This window comes from Psammomys obesus, unplaced genomic scaffold (assembly GCF_907164565.1).
Source record: "Psammomys obesus unplaced genomic scaffold, mPsaObe1.curated_primary_1811, whole genome shotgun sequence".
NCBI lineage: Eukaryota > Metazoa > Chordata > Mammalia > Rodentia > Muridae > Psammomys > Psammomys obesus.
This window is the reverse complement of record NW_026596143.1, coordinates 3,508,746-3,528,904: the sequence shown is the minus strand read 5'-3', so window position 1 is coordinate 3,528,904 and position 20,159 is coordinate 3,508,746. Positions and strand designations below refer to the sequence as shown.

General features: G+C 45.9%; 1 protein-coding gene across 1 annotated transcript in view; it reads left to right on the top strand.

Annotated features, from left to right (window-relative positions):
- The first annotated feature begins 7,228 nt into the window (after positions 1-7,228).
- Gsr (glutathione-disulfide reductase) overlaps positions 7,229-20,159 on the top strand; it is a 36,567-nt gene continuing 23,636 nt past the window's right edge. Inside the window, exons 1-4 of the mRNA XM_055593333.1 lie at positions 7,229-7,503; positions 17,720-17,746; positions 18,207-18,295; positions 19,737-19,806. Coding sequence (XP_055449308.1) covers positions 7,261-7,503; positions 17,720-17,746; positions 18,207-18,295; positions 19,737-19,806 — 429 coding nt within the window. The 5' untranslated portion in view covers positions 7,229-7,260. The remainder of the gene's footprint in view (positions 7,504-17,719; positions 17,747-18,206; positions 18,296-19,736; positions 19,807-20,159) is intronic.

The window sequence follows — 20,159 nt, the reverse complement described above, 5'->3', positions numbered from 1 at the left end:
TTAGAATCAGCATTGATTCCATTCATGAGAGTGGAGCCTAATGGCACCTCTTAATACTGTTGATTTGGGGACTGATTTGGGTGAGAAGATATATTCAAACTACCATACCACAAGGCTTTGGTGGGACATATTCATACCTCACAATATAGTCATACAAAATACAGACTACTTCTGTTTATCTGTCTATCTGTTCTTGGAGAGGATGATACTATGCTGCCACACTAACTCCAGAGTCTATGTGAGCATAAAAATGTGCTATATAAGCATAAAATTATGCTGCTAAGACAAGGAGACACGTTTCCTATGGGAATCAGCTCCCTGGAAGTCCCTGGATGTTCCCCCTGGCCATCTATGCCAAAAAGATGTACTCTGAAAATCCTGCTTTCTCAGATGAAGGATTGAATTAATGAGCCTTTTGTTTTTTCCTTGTGATTTTTGGAACAGCACAATTAACTATTCAAGGAAATATATTTTGATAGATTATTAAAAGCTTTAATAAAAATAAAATGGAAGAAAAATAATTTTAAAAGAAGTAATGAATCAGATTTAGTATCAGAAAGCATTATAAGAATAGAAAAAGAAATAATGGGCTCCTTCTTAGGAAAAAATAGCATAAGCAAGTACCGCAGGCTTGAGCATCTTTAGCGTCTTGTTTTTAAGGAAGATTATAAATCTTTAGCAAGACATATGGGAGGATGGTTGACCAAGGTGTATTTAGACTTTAATGTAGAAAAAGACTTTGGCAGGTATTTGACTTGGCTTGGAGGACTATTACAGCTCCTGACTCTCCCCTTCACTAGTCAGTGATAATGAAACCACAGTTTGAGGTTTTTGTTTCTTGTTTGCTTTGATCAGAAAGTTTCTAGGCCAAGATTTCTTGTGGGCACTGCTTTACGATTGGCTACACTTTCAAGTTAAAACATAAACTTTGTATCCTTGGTAAAAGTTTGAATGTTCTGGAAAGCATGCCAACTTTAAGGTGCTTCCTCATGAAATCACTATAAAATTATTAGCCTGACTTCAGTAAAATTACAGCGGAGTCAAAGCTATCTCAGTGTTGTCTCTGTCTGTCAACTGGCCTGAAACTGTGCCTTCCTGATATCCAAATACCCTGATTTTCCCACGGACGCAGGGAACCTGACTGGGCTGGTCCGTGGCACTATGCAGCTCAAGATGACTTTAAACTTGTGATCACAGGTGTGGTGGTGTGTGCTACCATGTCTGTGTATGGCCTCCATTTAACATTGGGGGTAAGACATTTAATTATGTTTAGTAGTTGTCACCACTGATAGGATTTTGTTGTCTGTTTCTTTCAATTCTTTGAACCTTAACACTTGTGGGGCTGGAAAGATGGCTCAGTGGTCAAGAGCACTGGCTGTCCTAGAGAATGCTGGTTCAATTCCCAGTACGCACATGACAGCTCACAATATCTAACTCTCAGGGGAGTCGGTCCCAGGGTGCCCTCTCCCTCCTCCTCACCTCCACAGGCACTACATACACATGGTGCACAGACGTCCATACAGGCAAGCTACCCAAAGATATAAAATAAAAACAAAAGTTAAAAAAATAAATAAATAAAAGCTGTCATGGCTATTTGTTTTTTTTTTTTTAAAGTTGTATTCCTCTTTCATGTGTTTGTATTTTTATGTCCCATTCAGTCCTTGTGGTGGGTTGAGAGTTGGTGTCCCTTCAGAACGCCTCTGTAGGAACCTAATCCAACAGGACATACTTAGAGGTAGGCGTTTGGCATTGGGTAAACTGTGTGTGCTCTGCCCACATAAAGGGATTAGCCCTGTTACGAGAGATCCAGAGGAGCACGGTTGTTAGTCACAGTGCCCTAGAGGAGGGATGGAGCTAATGGAAGTGGGTGGATATTACTGAGGGGATTTAAGTCTGTTTACATAGCACAGGGTGCACAGTTCACCAGGCATCTGCAGGCTGGAGAAGCTGAGAGCCTCATAGCTGCTCAATCCACGAGGCTGGAGGCCTGAGCTGTCCCAGGTAAAGGCACTCACCGGCTACAAGCAAAGGCACACCAGCAAGCAGCAATGCTTCCCTCCAGAGCCCCTCATATCTGAACCCCACCAGGAGGTGCTACCCACTCAGAGGAGAGTCTTCATTCAGTTCATCCTTCCTGGAGACACCCTCAAAATCCACGTCTCTTCGCTGAGACCAAATCCAATCAAGCTGACAACCAAGATTAACTGTAACTCTAGTCCCCATCCCTACACCCTCTGCTCTTTAACTTGCACCATGTAGAAATGATGCCATCATAAAAGTTTTACGTGTGTGTGTGTGTGTGTGTGTGTGTGTGTGTGTGTTTGTGTTTGTGTTTGCATGGGGAGTGTAGAAAACCCTGAGTGAATGAAATTCTCAGTGAATGTGTGCTGTTGATATGGAAACAGCCATGTCAAGTATACTAGTCTCCAACTCATGGGAAATGGCAAAGCCTTCCCTTTGGGTCCATGTATAGATGCTGAAGTGTGTGTAGAAAATATCCACACACACACACACACACACACCCTGCTTCCTCACTCCACAAACGAATGGCCTGCAGATTTCTCCCCTATGAAGGCTGGTTCTACTGAGATTAATTTCAGCCTGTCTCCTTGGACCGCCTGATTCCCATAAAGCCTGCCTCCTGTGTATATGTATCCAATAATGCCACTCCTTATCCAGCTGTATGGAATAAGCCCGCCTCTCTGTTCAGCTCTGTATCATAAACACACCACGCTTCCAGAGTGCTGTGGCTTCTCCGTCAGAGAGACCAGGCCACCCAGTTCTTTTCTGTGTTTGTGTTTGTCTTTTCCTAACTCCCCCGCCTCCCCAGTCAGGCCCATCCCTGGAGCCATGCTGGACACAGCAAAGTTGCTTAGGCCTGTCTTGAACTTGTTCTATTGACCAGCCATGTCTTAATTTTATTTATTTTAAATCACAGGTGTGTGTTTGTATGTTGCCTGTGTACTGGGGTGGGCACATAAGTGTGGGTGCTCGGGGAGGTTAGAGGGGTCAGATCTCCTAGCGCTAGAGTTACGGGTGGTTGTGATTGAACTGAACTAGCTGCTGGCAAGAGGGTCCTCTTTTTTTAATTTTTATTTTTTATATTAATTAGTTTATTCACTTTGTATCCCAGCTATAGCCCCCTCCCCCATTCCCTCCCAATCCCACCCTCTCTCCTCCATTTCCTCCCATGCCTCTCTCCAAGTCCACTGATGGGGGAGGTCCTCTTCCCCTCCATCTGACACTAGCTTATCAGGTCTCATCAGGACTGGCTGCATTGTCTTCCTCTGTGGCCTGGCAAGGCTGCTCCTCCCTCAGGGGTGGGGGGGTGATCACAAAGAGCAGGCCACTGAGTTAAGAGGGGTCCTCTTAACCACCAAGTCATCTCCCAGCCTCCTATGTTTCTTTGAGAGAGGGTCTCACTATGCAGCATTAGCTGGTCTGGAACTCATGGCCTCAAACTCACAGAGATTAATCTGCCTTTGTTCCCCAGTGTTGGCATTAAAGCTGTGGGATCCCAGCCTGGATTTCTTTTTAAATTTTATTTTATTTTTATGTAGATGGGTGTTTTGCCTCCAGTTACATCTGTGTGCCACTTTTGTGTCTAGTGTCTGTGGAAGCCAGAAGAGGGTGTGGGATCCACTGGAACTGGAGCTAGAGACAGTTGTGAGTCTCTTTATGGGTGCTGGAAATTGAACCCAGGTCCTCTGGGTTCATCACTCTTAACCACTGATAGCTCTCAAGAACCTGGCCTTCAGCATTTTTAAAAGAATACAGATTCATGGTTTTGTTCAATCTTCTTATTCAGATCTTCAATAATAAAAATAGCCAACATAAAATAAATAATATCTACATGCTTTACAAATTAGGAAAAGGAAAAACACGTAAGAGAGAAAAGTTAACCATCAGGAAAACTCTGGCTTGAGGAAATGGGTTGTGGGGTAATGGCGCACATCACTAAGCCTGATGACCCTAAGCCTGATCCTGGAACACACATGTTAGGAGGATAAAACAGTCTCCAAAGGTTGTCCCCTAGCCTCCACATGTGTACTTGTACACACGCGCACGCTCACTCACACTCATTAAATAAATGTAATTTTAAAGATTGGGGAAAAAAACACAGGCTGGAGAGATGGCTCAGAGGTTAAGAGCACTGGCTGCTCTTCCAGAGGTCCTGAGTTCAATTCCCAGCAACCACATGGTGGCTCCAACTATCTATAATGAGATCTGGTGCCCTCTTCTGGTCTGCAGGTGTACATGCAGGCAGAATTTTGCATACATAATAAATAAGTCTTAAAAAAAAATTGAAAAAAACCCTACAAATGACAGACAATGGAATTAACAGATGCAGATTTAGATATACCAATAATGAAAAATGGCTAAATCAATCAGAACACGATATCTATGAAAGTGCTACAGGGAAACTTATTCTGTATGCTATTTTTAAAAGTGTTGGAAAGGCCAGGGTCTGGTGGCACACACCTTTAATCCCAGTGGCAGCAGGTGGCATAGCAAGTTCCAGGGCAGCCAGAGCTACAGAGTGAGAGGTGAGAGGGAGGGGCTAGGGAGATGTGAGACCTGGTCTCAGACTCACTGTGTAGCCAAGGACGACCCTGAGCTCCTCATCCTTTATCTCTCCCTCCCAAGTACTAGGATTGTGAATGTGTGATCACCATGCCTGGTTTTTTTTTTGCTTGCTTGCTTTATCTTTCTTTCTTTCTTTCTTTCTTTCTTTCTTTCTTTCTTTCTTTCTTTCTTTCTTTCTTTCTTGGTTTTTTGAGATGGAGATACAGGGTTTCTCAGTGTAGCTTTGGCTGTCCTGTACTCTCTTTGTAGACCAAGCTGGTCTTGAACTCCCAGAGATCTGCCTGCCTCTGCCTCTGCCTCTGCTGGCATTACAGGCGTGAACCACCACACCAGCTTTAAAAAAAAAAAATCTTAAATGTTGCAATGTATTTGATGGCTCAGTTGGTAAAGTGTGTGCTACATAAGCATGAGGGCCTTAGTTTGGATGCCCAGGGCCCATATTAAAGCCAGGAGCAGCTCTGAAAACTCAGTACGGGGGATTGAGGGATGGACAGATCCCTCTGCCAGTCACTGGCTAGTCAAATCAGGAAGGTTCTCTCCCAGATCCTGTCTGGAAAAACAAGGTGGCAAGTGACTGGGCTAGAGAACAGACACCAGCCTTTGGCTTCACACATCTTTGTGCACGCATGTGCCTGAACGTCTACATCCATATGACATGCACCTTAAAAACCTCAATACTTACAAAAATAATACTACAGATTTAGACTTAGGATGGGGATGGTAGTCATTTCTAAAGCTTCCATCTGTCCCTTTCAAAAGGCATTGAATTATACACCAAACAGATGAATTAAGCGCAATTGTAGGGGCTGGCGGGATGGTGCAGCAGTTAAGAGGACTGTCTTCTCTTCCTAGAGGTCCTGAGTTCGATTCCCGGCAACCACATGGTGGCTCCCAACCATCTATAATGTGATTTGATGCCCTCTTCTGGCGTGCAGGTGTACATGCAGATAGAGCGCTCATATACATAAGATAAATAATTTTTTTTATTGCTTATTATCTAGTATTTGGGAGGTAGAGATAAAGGATGAGGAGCTCAGGGTCGTCCTTGGCTACACAGTGAGTCTGAGGCCAGCTGGGGATGTGTAATTAATTTTGAGGGTCTCACATCTTTCTAGCCCTCGCCGCTCACTGTAGCTCTGGCTGACATGGAACCCTCCATGTAGACCATGCCACCGCCTCCACCGGGATTAAAGGTGTGTGCACCACACCCTGGCCTTTTCATAAGTGCAGTTGTAATTTCCTCTGGCTGTCTCTTCTGGGGTCTAAGTCCATAACGTGTTCCCCCACCCCCAATACCTCCTCTCCAGAACCCCCCACCTGCCACCCTCAGCCCTGACTGTCTGGCTGTACTGGAATTCCCTAAGTAGATCAGACTAATCAATCGCAGACTCACAGAGATATGTCTGCCTCTGCCTCCCAAGTGCATGATTAAAGGCTTGTGCCAACCAAGGCCAGCTCCAAGTCAGCCAACTGCAATCTAGTTTCTCAACAAAGCACACTTACAAACTGCCTCTTACAGTACAAAGCGCTACGTAATAAGTACAAGCCACACTGTGTGCACAAAGCCAGACACCGGAGTTACAGACGGTTCTCAGCCGACACGTGGGGCCTGGGGATCGAACTCTGCTCCTCTGGAAGAGCACAGTGCTCTTAACCGCTGAGCCATCTGTCCAGCAGTTTTTAAACAGGTCACTTGTGTAAGTGAAATTGAATACTTGCAATTGCCTCAGGAGGCCACCTTTCTCATCACTCAGCAGTATTGATCCTTAGGACAAGGTGGTGCCAGCAGAAAAGCCGCCCTTTCCCATTTGTGATCCAGAAGGAAGCCGCGTGTGGGGTGGTGGGAATTCTTGAACTGTGTGTATTTATCTGTATCTATTTATCTCAACAATGCTACCTAACTATGTACCTTTATCCCCATTAAACTTTAACCCAGTGATTTTAGCAATCATTGATGGTTCCTAACAATGCCGCTTTCACTGTGACTTTGCAAAATGTTTTCGCAGTGTTTTTCCGTCTATTTTTTATTACAGGGTACTCTACTAGAAGGAAAAAAATCTTCCTTCTACCTTGGTGCCCTTGAGCCCAGGTTCCTCCTATTCTACCTCCACTACCCAAGTCGTATTTTTTAAGGAGAAAAAAAAAAAAAAACCTTAATAAACTGTGTATAGCACTCTAATTCGGTGTTTTCTGGTCGGTGTTGGGGACCTAGCAGCCCTCATTTCTTTGTTGTGGGGCCTCCCAGCCTCATGCTTATGTGAACTGGGACCTTGGGCGGTTTAGTCAGAAGCTCTCTCCCAGTCTGTTCCACAGTTTGGCGAGGTCATCAACGCCTTTCTCTAAGCTTCATCTATGGACCACAGAAATCCTCCCTGCCATTCAACTCATTATTCCAGCCCCCTCTGAAGAGCACAAGCCTCCCAGAATCAGCCGAAAGAGGAAGATGGGTAAAGGCCGACGGGAATCGGCAGCGCAGGCGCGAATCAGGGGCTGGAAAAACAAAAACGGTCGCGACCTTGGTCCGGGTCCCCGCGCCTGCAGGAACTTAGATCGCGGGCCGCGGGGCGGGTGCCGGCGAGGGGCGGGGACAGGGGCCCCGGGGCGCCGCCCGCCGCGGGTGCTTTGCTTAGTCACGGCGGCGCCGCGCCCCGCTCCCCGCGCGCACTTCCGCGCATGGCGCTGCTGCCGCGGGCGCTGAGCGTGGCCGCGGCCCCGAGCCTGCGGCGAGCGGCGCGCGCGCTCACCTGCGCCATGGCGAGTCCGCACGAGCCGCAGCCCCCGGCCGCCGCCGCCGCCGCTTCCTTCGACTACCTGGTGATCGGCGGCGGCTCGGGCGGCCTGGCCAGCGCGCGGCGGGCGGCGGAGCTCGGCGCCAGGGCCGCCGTGGTGGAGAGTCACAAGCTGGGTGGCACTTGCGTGAGTACCGGGGCCCTGGGGCCGCGGCGGCGGCGAGCTCTGTCCGGGCCTCTCCGCGCCGGACGCCCGGGGTGCTTCCCCGCTCCGGGCCCGTGGAGATAGCGGGAAAGAGGGTAAAGCCACCGAGCCCGCCGCTCAGCACAGGTGCAATGCTAATGAAAGCCAAAACCTAAGGCCAGCGTGCATCTCCATGCGGGGGAGTATAGCATCCGCCGTCAGAGCCAGGGAAATAAGAAACTGCCTCTGGGAAACTGCTAGTGGAGTGGGCGAGGAGGGCGAGGCGAGCAGTAGAGGCTGTGGCGTTGAGGAGTGGGGCCTGAACTTCTGTTTCAAGGGCAGAGTAGTTCCCAACTTCGGGTGCGCATTGTAACCCCCTGGAGAGTTGAAGGTCCTGCCACCCGTGTTCCCGCGCTCCCAAGACTCTGTGTAGCTGGAGGTGAGGAGTGGAGGAGTGGATGTTAGCAAGCTCGGAAACACGCAATTGATCCAACGCCGAGAACTTCCAGCCACCTCCAAAGAAAAACCTTAAGGGTTTTCTCAGAGCCTTATGATGCCTTTTTTGTTTTGCATCGTTTGGGGACAGGTTTTCAAATTAAAAAGAGAAAGGTGACCAATCTTGAGATTGAAAGATAATATTTTTAATAGCCTCGTATCCACATGATTGTGGCCTTTTCCTATCACAAGATCTAGTCAGAATTGTTGGTGATTGAAAAACGCTGAACCCAAATATCACCGGAGATTGGGGATAGGTTCTCTAAATGCCTTTGAAGACTGATACCTAAATTATAGTAAATTGAGAGCTTCTTGGGGCAGGGATGGGCCCCTGTATTTGTATACTGCTTGTTACCTTAAAATACCTTTCTCAACAGCTATTTTTGAAATGAATGAAGCTGGAGATGAGTAATTGTGCGCAGGCCCAAGCCACTGTTGAATGAACCTGGGGGGGGGGGGGGGGGGATTAACCAGAAAGGAAAAGTCGCTGTTAATGACTGGTGTGCACTTTGATACTAGTCTAGAAAGACTGGAAGACAGATTGAAGGGTTCCTCTGAGCCTGCTCCCTGCCCTTCACAGATTGAGTGGGAGTTTGTAATTTCTCATCATTGCAGTTCCCTAGGCTTTTGTTTTCCTCCTTCCTTGTTTTGAGTGCCATGGGTTTGTGACTACTGCTGTCATTGTTGGTTCTACTGGCATCAGTCAGGCAGGGCCTGGTAGGGGTTTGGTTCCCATTAAGAAAAAGAAGACATGCCTGGTGATGGTGGTGCATGCCTGAGGCAGGTGGATCTCTGAGTTTGAGGCCAGCCTGGTCTACAGAGAAATTTCTTGGACAGCTGAAGCTACACAGAGAAATCCTGTCTTGGAGGGGAGGGGTTGAAGACAAGATAAACTGCTTCCTAGAGTAAGCAAAGGACAGCTCAGAATGACACTATAACCTGCCCAGTTCCCCCCTCAGCAGCTTCCATTCCCATCTAAGCACTGATGTTTTGGGGGTGCCCTTTGCTGATTTAGAGGCCTAACTTTGGGGAGATCCTCAAAGTAGCATTTGACCTTAAATTACAAAGCAGTAGGGCTGCAGCCAGTATCTGAAAGAATGTAATGAAAGGGAAGATGTGGGTTCGGATTTGCTCAAGGATTGTAGTTGCGTGGTCTGTCCAGGGTTGCAATGTGAACTTCCTACACCAAGTAATTTCCAAGCACATGCAGGGGAAACTGTGGCTTTCTGAAGCTGGTCCTTTTATTTGTTCATGTTTTAGGTCCTTAGATTGAATCCTACAGAAGGAAGTGGCTAGATAACAAATGTTTTTCTACAGAGGTTCCTTTCTTCAAAGCACTTGCAGTATGATGAGACCAAATCCAGTCAACCAGAAAGTGGGGTTGGTCAGTCTGTATGTTCATTTATATGAGCGCTTTCATGAATGTTTGTGCACAGAGGCCAGAAGAGGGCGTCATTGGATCCCCTGGAACTGGAGTTAGGGACAGTTGTGAGCTGCCATGTGGGTGCTGGGAATCCAACCAGGGTCCTCTAGAATAGTGGCTTAAGCACTGAGCTGTCTCTGCAGGCCAGGACTGATGTGTCTTCATTGTTGCAGGTAGTGACGGCCCAAAGTAAAGTAGTTCAGAGAATTCTCACTTCTTCCTGGGGCGGAGGGTTGCCAAGTTCAAGGCCAGCCTGAGCTATATAATGAGTCCTGTCCCTATACACAAAAGAGCCAGTAAGTTTTTCTCTGGCAGTGTTATTTCCAGGTGGTAGGATTACATTTTATTTCTTTATCCATTTGTTTACTGAATACTATTGGAAATCTATGAATCAGGTTTTTGTATTTTGTTTTAATAAAGATTTGTCTTGGGGCCTTGGGGACACTTGCTGCTCTTGCAGACGACAGGGTTCACTTCCCAGCACCCACATCACAGCTCACAGCTACCTGTCTAATTCCAATTCCAGGGGATCCATTGCCTTCTTATTAACCTTTCCAGGCGCTGGCACACACGTGGCACACTTACATCCTTGCCGGCAAAACACATACATCAGATAAAATCTTTTTTAAACTTTCATTTTTATTATTCTGTAGATATATATGTGTGTGTTGAGGGCAGGTGTGTGGTCCCCCTGGACTAGAATCACAGGCAATTGTGAGCTGTCCAGCCTGGCTTCTGGGATCTGTACCCTGGGCTTCAGCAAGAGCAATGCGTGCTCTTAACTAATGAGCCGTCTCCCCAGCAAACGCTCTTCTCCATGTTTTTATAGATGCCAGAGGGTCACTGCAGTCAGCAAAGCAGTCTGGTGGGCTGTGTGTGTGTGTGTGTGTGTAGAGATTGGTAATAAAGCTGGAATTGGCTTTGGAGATTCATCACTCCTATATGACTATTCTTTTTCAGAAACAAGAATAATAATACGTGCATGGGCAGTTCTATGTAGTTCTCTCTGATCTAGAACTCTGAATATAAACTAGGCTGGCCTCAAACTCAGAGGTCTGCCTGCCTCTGCCTAAGGTTAAAGGAATCTAGGCTGTCATTAAAAGTATTATATAGCTGAGGATGATCGTGAACTTCCGATCTCCCTATGTCGACCTCCCAAGTTTTGGGATTACAGACACATATCACGGCTTCCTACTTACATGATGCTGGACACGAGTAGGCAAGTGTACTGCCTACCAACTAAACTACATCCAAAATCTGCTTTTGTTTTGTTTTTGTAAAGACTGTTGCGAAGGTACCAACATTGTCTCTGATTTTATTACATTTATTTTGGGGGGACAGGGGACATGCATGGTGTGGCATGTGTGTGGAAGTCAGAGCGCAGCTTAGGGAGTCAGTGTTCTCACCATGTGGAGGATCGAGCGCACATTGTCGGTGTCTTTATTCACTAAGCCATCTTGGCAGCCCCAACCTGGCATTTTATTACTTTCATTCTGCTTTTTATTACAGGAAATTGAACCCATGCCTTGTACATGCTGAGTATGTGTTCTGCTCCTGAGCTATGTCTCATGCCTTAAGAACAGTACATATTTTAATGAGAAATGGGAAACGTGTCCTTTGAAGACCTCTGGTTTTCTTTTTTTGTTTTGTTTTGCTTTTTGTTGTTTTGGTTTGGTTTTTTGGTTTTACTTTTTTTTGTTGTTGTTGTTTTTGTTTTTTTGAGACAGGGTTTGTGTAGCCTTGGCTGTCCTGGACTCACTTTGTAAACCAGGCTGGCCTCGAACTCACAGAGATCCTACTACCCCTACCTCCCAGAATGTTGGGATTACAGATGTATGCTACCATGCCCGGCTGACCTTTGGCTTTCTAAAACACTGTGTTGGCCCTGTATTTTTGTTTCACATAAATCCTAATAGAAAGTCAAGGAACATCATTTTATTCAATCCCTTTTGCTCTCCTAAAGAGCAAAATGTCAGCTAACACACTTGAGAATACTCAAGTACATTTATTTTGGGGGGACAGGGGACATGCATGGTATGGTATGTGTGTAGAGCTGTGTGTAGGAACCATGGTGTTAGGATATCGTATAAGGTAGTCTGTGCTGCCATAAAGGCCTGTAAGCCTTATCCTCTGGTAGAAAGCAGGAGCCGCCTCACCCCTACTTGGGAACCAGGTATTATTTAGTCTAAAGTCAACAGAACTGGGGTGCTCAGCAGTACAGCTCTAACCTGAAAGCGGTGAGGTCCCGGGAATCCTGAAGCAAACATTCAACAAGCCACAAAACTCTGAATTAGGGCTCTCCCTCATGAGTCTTCACCCCAGAGCTTCCGATTTACTAGTGTTTCTGGAGTAAAATCTTACAGATACAGTTTTCAGAGGCTGCACCCACATTTTTGTGGGTGAGTCAGACACAATACCAGGCCTTTGTCAGAATAAGGCCTGGGAAATCACTAGCAGGACTCCAGTAAGCCCCTGAATGATTTCGGAGTGAGACAGCAGGGAGTTTTGTCCTTGGTTAATGCTCTCCAGTTTCATTTTGGCATGCTTCAGGAATGACCAGCGTAAAACATCTCCTAAGGTTGTCTGCCACGTATGACTGCTTGCTTGCTTGGTTGCTTTTAACTTCTGGGTTATCTTTTTTAACTTCAGGGTTTACTTTTTGTTTTGTTTGTTTTTTGTTTTTTGTTTCTTTTCTATAGAATTTGTTCCTTTAAGACCCAGGGAGAGAAAGTTAGTAAGAAGCCTGGTATGAGATGAGCATGCCCTGTGCTGAGCTGAAAACTGTTGTCTAGAGCTGCTGCTAAACCATCTGAGCCACAGAGAAAATCATCCACAGGCCCTATAGCATGAGTTCGTCCTTAGTCTTCTGAAGCAGGCAAAAACCAATCAAACAAACGTCCTCGTTGGGTGCATTGTATTGTGTTAGATAACAAATAGCTGAGTGTGAGGGCAAAATCAGTTATCTTTTTCCCTAGAGTTAAGGATAAACCCTTATTGCCCAGTGCAGTGAAGAGGGCAGAGGAAACACGTTGGCGATGATCTTGTGAGTTCAGTTTTCAGAGTCTCTTGATGGCACAAACCGGTCCTTCTCCTGAGCTCAAGTCCAAGGCAGGAGAATTGCAGTGAGAAGCTGTCCAGAGGCCGGCTGAATTAGAGCCTCTGGGAGCTTTAATGTCTCTCCCCACTTGGACCCTGGAGAAAGTGTCCTCTGCCTTCTGATGCCCTGTGGGACCTCCAGCCCCAGTACTTGGGGAGTGCACTGATTCTGGGACTAGGAGGAACCCAGTTCTTGTGGGGCCCTGCACCTCTTGCCAGGAAGCATTGTGTGGTAAGGGCTGACTGAGTGGCAACACTTTCCTCATTTCTAAGTTACTACTGCACGCTGCTGCCCGAGAAACCCACAGGGCAGGCCTGGGAAAGGGCTGCTCTGTAGGACTTAATGGCTCTTCATCTCCTGAGCAAACAATGACTTAGCAACATGCAAATCATAACCCAGCCTATTGTCGACAGCATGTACTTTAACTGCCCAGTGCAGCTTTCTGAACAGCCCAGTCTAAAGGGAGTTCAGTTCCTTTGGATCTGATGGGTTCCCCTTAGAAACAGAACATCACCCTCATTTCCTTGTGAATTTAGGACTTCATAAAATGAGACCCACCTGTTCGCTTACATTAACTAAACAAGTGGTTGTAAAGGGAGGGCCTGGTTTGAGTTGGTAACAAATAGTATTTAATTTTGGCCATTTGCCTTGTTGGTTGGCTCTTTTTTAAACAGGGTTTCTTTGTGTAACCTTGGCTGCCTCGCTCTCACTTTGTGGACCAGGCTGGTCTTGAACTTACAGCAATCCACCTGCCTCTGCCTCCCCAAGTGCTGGGATTACAGGTGGGCGTTATCACACCAGGATATTGATTGGCTTTTTTATAGCAATCTCACTATGTTTTTAATTTTAGAAAGAGTATTTTTGGCTGGACAGTAGTGGCACACACCTTTAATCGTAGCACTCAGGAGGCAGAGGCAAGTGGATCTCTGTGAGTTTGAGGCCAGTCTGTTCTACAGAGCTGGTTCCAGGACAGCTAAGGCTACACAGAGAAACCCTGTCTACAAAAACTTAAACAAAACAAGAATGTTTTTGAAGGACAAACAAGCAGTTTGTTCAGAAGTAAGGAACAGCTGCCCGTTGCTGGGTGGGGACCTGAAAATGAATTGCCTGGTTTTTACATTTTAAATATTTTAATTATTATTTTAAAATGTATATGTGAATAAGCACAGGTGGCTTCAGGGATCACCTGTATCAGATACCTTGGGAACCACAGTTACAGGTGGTCTTGGGACGTCTTCCCAGAAAACTTTTTTACTTTTTTTTTTTTTTTTTTTTTTTTAAAGAATCCCATGTAGTCCAGGCTGGCCTCAAACCCACCACATAGCTGGTGGTGGCCTCCACGTCCTGCTCCTCCTACCTCTGCCTTCCATTTGCTAGTATTACAGGTGTACCAGAGTGTTTGGTGGACTCCAGGCCTATGTTGCCAGGTCTAACGTACAGGCCAGCCAGGCAGGAGAAGGGGCTGAGCATGGCTGCTCAGCTCTAGCCTCTCCAGCTTGGATGATCATTGGCAACACTTTATTGTTTCCTAGTCAGTGAGGTGTCTGATGGCATACCGAGAGGGGTGGGGCTTGGCTTCCACAAAACAAGCTGATTTCGCCTGGAAGTCTGTTCTCTGCAGGTACCAAAATGAGACAAGGGCTATTTCAGGATTGTCCTCCAGGCTCTTATGTGTGCACAGGGACACTGCAGTGTGGATTCTCTGGCCCAAGGAGGTTGCAGTTTTCTGTCACTCTCTCCATCTAGTCTCGTGGTCTGTTGTGTGGGCGCCTTAGATAAGCTGAGAGCTCGGGAGACTCCACAAGGTCTGAGGTTAGATCTGTATAGGATGTTAGCCTTGCGCCGTGCCTGGCACAGCTGTGGGCTCAGTGCGTTCCTGGAAATGAATACATAGGTGGACGTTTTTGGTTTTGTTTTTTGTTGTAAAAAGTAAACCAGACAGCAGTAGTGTAGGTCTGGCATCCTCCTTAGGCAGGAGGATAGGTAGTTCAAGGCCAGTGTGGGCTGCATGTAGTCCTGTCCCAAGAAACAACAAGTATAAAACTAAATAAAATGCTCACAAGAGAACACTCCTATGATCCATTAGGAAAAAAAAAAAAAAAAAACATAAAGAGTGAAATAAGGACATTTTCTCCTTTCCGGAGAACAGTGTTGACTGCTTGGCATACGTACATACACACACAGACACACACACGCGAAGCCGCTCAGTGATTGGATATGTTTTGAGGAATGTGGGGCTCTAGCCTCCCCAGGAGAGATCTTAGGAGACCACCATTGCATGTAGTTCACTGTGGAACCTACTCCTTAGTGTGCTATACAGCTGCATACGTGCGCACATACATGTCATTTCTAACTTGCTCTGCAGCTCTCTTTTTGTCTTATTACCCAGCGTCCCACTCGGTGGGATGATGATGGTGAGTATTACTCCTCCTCCTCTGAGTGTAGTGTTATTATTCAGTGTCCCAGTCAGTGACCTGTGGTCAACAAGTAGGGGATTTTGAGAGACCAGCGTCACATAACTTCTATCACAGTGTATCACTAATTCTCTTTTATTGTCAGTTATTGCTTTTAATATCGGAATCTTACTTAAACGTGGAACTCTGTCACAGTGAGAATGTATAGGGAAGAGCACCATAGAGTGTGTGTCCTGTCCACAGTGTGAACATTCTGAGTGTTTTGTAATACATCCTACCCCGGAAAGGGTGAGCTACCATACGTTAGAATTCACTACGTAACAGTACATCAGCCTCTGCTTTGTTGTTTTAAACAGCCCAAAAGTATTTCAGAGGCTCAGTATGCAGAAATGGAATACTATGCTGCAGATGGATTGTAAACTGGTTTTCTGTTATTTATTATGACTGGGTTTCAGGGAACATCCTCTCTTCATGCATGTCTGTAGTGTGTGTGTGTGTACATGTGTGTGTAGCGTAGATGGACCAAATGGAATGTGTTTGCTCACGTTGGTTTGATGAGTCTTTAAGATTTCTTAGCAGTCTGCTAGATGGAAAGTATTTCTATAAGATGGCCTTTTGGGTATGTTTCTGTGTGCTTGATTTAGTACACACGTGTGAAAGCCAGAGGGTCAACCTCAGGTGTTCCTCAGTTGCTGTACAATTTGCATTTTAGACAGGACCTTTGACTGGTACCTGGTGCTTCCCAATTAGGACAGGCTGCCTGGGCAGCAAGCCTCAGAGACCGGACTGTCTCCCTCTCACCAGCTTTGGGACGTCCAGCATGCACCGCCCCTCCTGGCATTTCGATGTAGATTCTGGTCCTCATGGTCTTCTGGGATGGAAGCTGTCTCTCTAGCCCTAGCCTGTATTACCTTTATCTCTTCATTTAAAAACATGTAGTTTTCTGTTGAATTGCTTTTATTCTGTACTTTCCTTTGTACTTCACACTGTAGTGTGAAGGAAATGTTTACAATCAGCTGTGTGCTTATATGAAACACAGCGATCTCTGTGCATCTAGATTTTCTGATTTTAGGTTCCTTACTTTTCTTGTGGTTCAGGGCAAAGTCTCATGTGGCCAAGGCTGACTTCAAATTTTGTGTAACCAAGAATGGCTTTGAATGCTTAATCCTGCTTTCGCCTTCAGAGGCTGGTATTACAGATGTGTGGTACCATACTGGGCTTAAATTATGTCTTTGGGCTAGATGATAAAAGTAGCCTTAACAGGAGGGACAGACAGGTACATCTTTGTGAGGTCAAGGCCAGTCTTGTCTACAGAGTCCCACGCTCGCACAGCTACGTATTGAAGCCTGTGTCACCACCACCGACAAAAGTAACCGTAAACCTTGTTCTTTTGTTTTTTTGAGACAGGATTTCACCAGTTGCCCAGGTTGGCTTTGAAAACTCCCAGTCCTCGTGCCCTAGCCTATCCCACCTGCTGAGTGTATAAGCTTGTACCACTGCACCTGACCCTTCAATTCCGTTTATGCAAGATCTGTTGAGGTTTTCTTGCCTGTGATTAGCAGTGATTGCTCAGTATCCCGGGTTTCATACCCGTGCCTTGTAATCTCGTGCTTTTTACCAGCTTATAAATATGTGACACCACCAGTTCACAATTGATAAAAAAAAGTGCATTTATCTACTTTTGTGAAGGCATGCATGCATGCATGCGTGTGCCGTGGCACACATGGAGGTTAGAGGCAACTTGTTCTGGTTGTTTCTCTCTTGTCCATAGGTCCTGAGTATTGAACTCTGTTCGTTAGCCTTTGCTGCAGCTGTCTAGGCTCTGAGCCGCCTCACTGATCAATCCCACGCTGACTATTTTTAGGGATGCACTGTCAGTATCTTCTCTTAAGGCCAAGAGCTTCTTATCGAAGCGAAATAACTTATCACTGCTTCCTACTCAGTCCTTCCTCGGTTAAAGAGCATCTGGAATGTGTGTGAGGAGGCAGGTCTGCCCGGCCAGGAGAGTGGTAATTTGCCGTTAAAAGCTCAGCTCAGTCTGCTTTTTCCTCCTCAAGCAGCTTTCCTGCTGGTATACACAGAGCAGTTACTTATTCAGTGTGGGCCAGGCTTTGATTTTGTTTATATTTTTTGAGACAAGGTCTTGTGTAGCCCAGGCTAGACACAAACTTCTCTAAGGCTCCTTCAATTCCAGATCCTCTTGCTTCCACCTCCCAAGTGCTGGGATTCCAGGTGTGTGCTACCAAGCCCCATCAAGGTTCAAATTTCCTGCTCTCAAGGCTTTATAAACACCTTTTTCTACTACTACTTCTTCTTTTTCGTCTTCTAAAGTGGAATCTTAAAACTTTGTGCTAGGAAGCGAGAAAGGTGTGGTCTGCGTTTATAAATAAGACTTCCGAGCAGGGTGATTGGCTTGGGAGAATGAGATAGCTTTCTGCTAGCAGTTTGTCAAGGGGCTGTCTTGAGTTTTACTCCCGTACTTTAGTGAATTCACAAAGGTTCCCTAAACCAGACTGCTTAAACAGCCCCATTGCCCTTTTCCTTCTCGCTGCCCCACCCTGTCTGAGAAAAATGGGTAAAAGTGTTCTGCTGTGTCATGTGAGGAACAGCATGGTTTTCTAACTGTGGTAGGAAAAGGAAGTAACTGTGGGATCCAGCTCACCATGACTGTCCCTAGTTACCTCTGGGGTCAAGGATGACTCTGCGTGATGATTGTCGTTCATTCCTGCAGGTGTTGGATGACTTGAACTGAGCGTTTGTAACCAATGTCTTTTTAATTTTTTCCCCTAGGTGAATGTTGGATGTGTACCCAAAAAGGTAAATTTTAAATTTCTCCTTTAATAAGGGTGTTTGCGAGCATTCCAGTCACCCGTTGTTCCTGTTTGTGTTCTGTTGCTGTGACTTGAAGAGGAAAGGGTTTATTTCAGATTACGGCTCACAGTTCCTGGAACTGAATAAAAAGGGACAGAGCTTACAAAAATATAAAGCTTAAAACAGGAATAAAAGCAATAGTAAAGAAAATGCATCAGCAATAATAAAAACTGTAAAGGAACAGCTATGAGGCTGGTAATATTCTACTTTTTATCGTATTTGTAGGCTAGTAATTTAAAGCTGGGTGTTGTTTTTGCCAGTAGTTCAGAATCCTCACTATAAAATCCATCTAGTCAGATGAATGTTCTCTCTTAATCCGTTTAGTTGTTACTTTCATTATGTCTCACTCATCCCTTCTGTCTGTCTTCAGCACTCAAGCATGACCGCTTCTGATACTTTTTTATAGGTCATGTGGAACACGGCTGTCCACTCGGAATTCATGCATGATCATGTGGATTACGGCTTCCAGAGTTGTGAGAGTAAATTCAATTGGCAGTAAGTGTTAGTGCTTGAAGGGGTTCCTGTACAGGTGTGGCTGTTTTGGAACCTAGTCACACTTTGAGGGATGGGGGCTATTGTGTCCAGGTGTGTACAGGGCTGAGGCTATAGCTGGGTTTCCAGTTCTTGCCTCGACTATGTCTGGGCCTGGGATCAGTCCCCATAACCATAAGTGTGTTTGTGTATGTGTGTCTGTGTTTATGTACAACATAAAATTTACCATTTTAATCATTGTAAATCAGAGTTTGGCTTTAAGTACAAGCACACGATTGTATGGACGTCGACACCCTCCCGTTTCCAGAGCTTTCCCATATTCCTGAACAATTATTGTTAATCACAAGACTGTCACATTACTCAACACACGCTTCTGTGTAAACATTAAATAATAGCTCCTCCTTCCCTACTTCCCTGCCAGCTCAAGAAACATGTTCTGCTTCCTGTTAAGTTGACCCAACCTGTGCTGTGTACTTCACAGAATCATACAGTCCCCTTTCATGCCTCACTTGTATTGTTGAAAGTCATATTCTTAAGTCTGACTGGCTGTAGCTGGCATCCATAGTTCGTGCTCCTTTGTACAGCGTTTCCGTGTGCTGATCCGGTGATCTGTGCAAACACTGTGGGTTGGTTGTTTTGTGGCTGTCATGAGTGATGCCTCCCTGAGGACGGTCATCTCCTAGAGACCGGGCCCTCAGTTCTTCCAGGCCTGTACCTAGAAGCACGTTCTGGGTAATAGGACAGTCCTGCGTGGAGCTCTCTAATTGGTGCTGACTTTTGGAGCTGTCAGTTTTTGAAAGAATTTTAGCAAATCCGTTCATTTAAAGTCCATCATGTACCAGGCCATACCAGCTCTCCTGGTATTTTTTTTTCCTTTTTAAAATGCTACATTTATTTATTTTGTGTGTGTGGCACATGCATGCATACGGCAGCCCGTGGGGCATGCCCATGTGGGAAAGTCAGAAAACAACTGGTGGGATTGGTTCTGTCCTTCCATCTTATAGGTCATGGGCGTTGAACTCAGGTAGTCAGGTTGGCAGCATGTGGCCTTTGTTTTTGTTTTGCCAGACAGGGTTTCTCTGTGTGGCCTTGGCTGTCCTGAGACTCACTCCATAGACCAGGTTGGCCTTGAACTCAGAGGTCCACCTGCCTCTGCCTCCCCAGTGCTGGCATTAAAAAGCATGTGTTGCCATCTCCCCAGCCCATCTCCTGATTTTCTGTACAGAAAGAAGTGTGTGTATTGCAGATGCCATCGGAGCATGCTCCAAATTGGAGCAGGACATCAGCATGGAAGCCGCTGACATGGGCCAGTGGAGCACACTGTCTTCAGACAGTTGCTTGCTTCGTTCTTGCTGAGAGTCAGGAGTGTTGGAGGCCAGTGTCCTGGCTACTAAGTGAAGAAAGAAAATACTGTTTCCGAGTACTCACTTAGGTCTCTTTACAGTGTCATCAAGGAGAAGCGGGATGCTTACGTGAGCCGCCTGAACACCATCTATCAAAACAATTTAACCAAGGTGTGTGTGCCGCCCTCTGAACTCGGTGACAGAGCCACTTGACAGTGGAGGAGGCACCAGACCTAACCAGACAAAAATGTAGCCGTTGGATAGGTCTTATTATTTCTATATATTTTTCTATTAATAGTTTTGAAGTGGGCTTTACTGATCCAGTAAGCCAGTCTCTTTTCTACAAAGAGTAGACAGAATATGCCAAGTCCGTAGACCAGGTCTCAGTCGATGTGTGCATCTTGAGTAGATCTGTCCTCCAGGCTAATCAGAAACTAAAACCGGGCTGGATGGAATTACAGAGCGGTTTGCCGGTCACAGCCAGGAGCACAAGTGTTGATCATTTGCTTAGAGCAGCTTCTTAC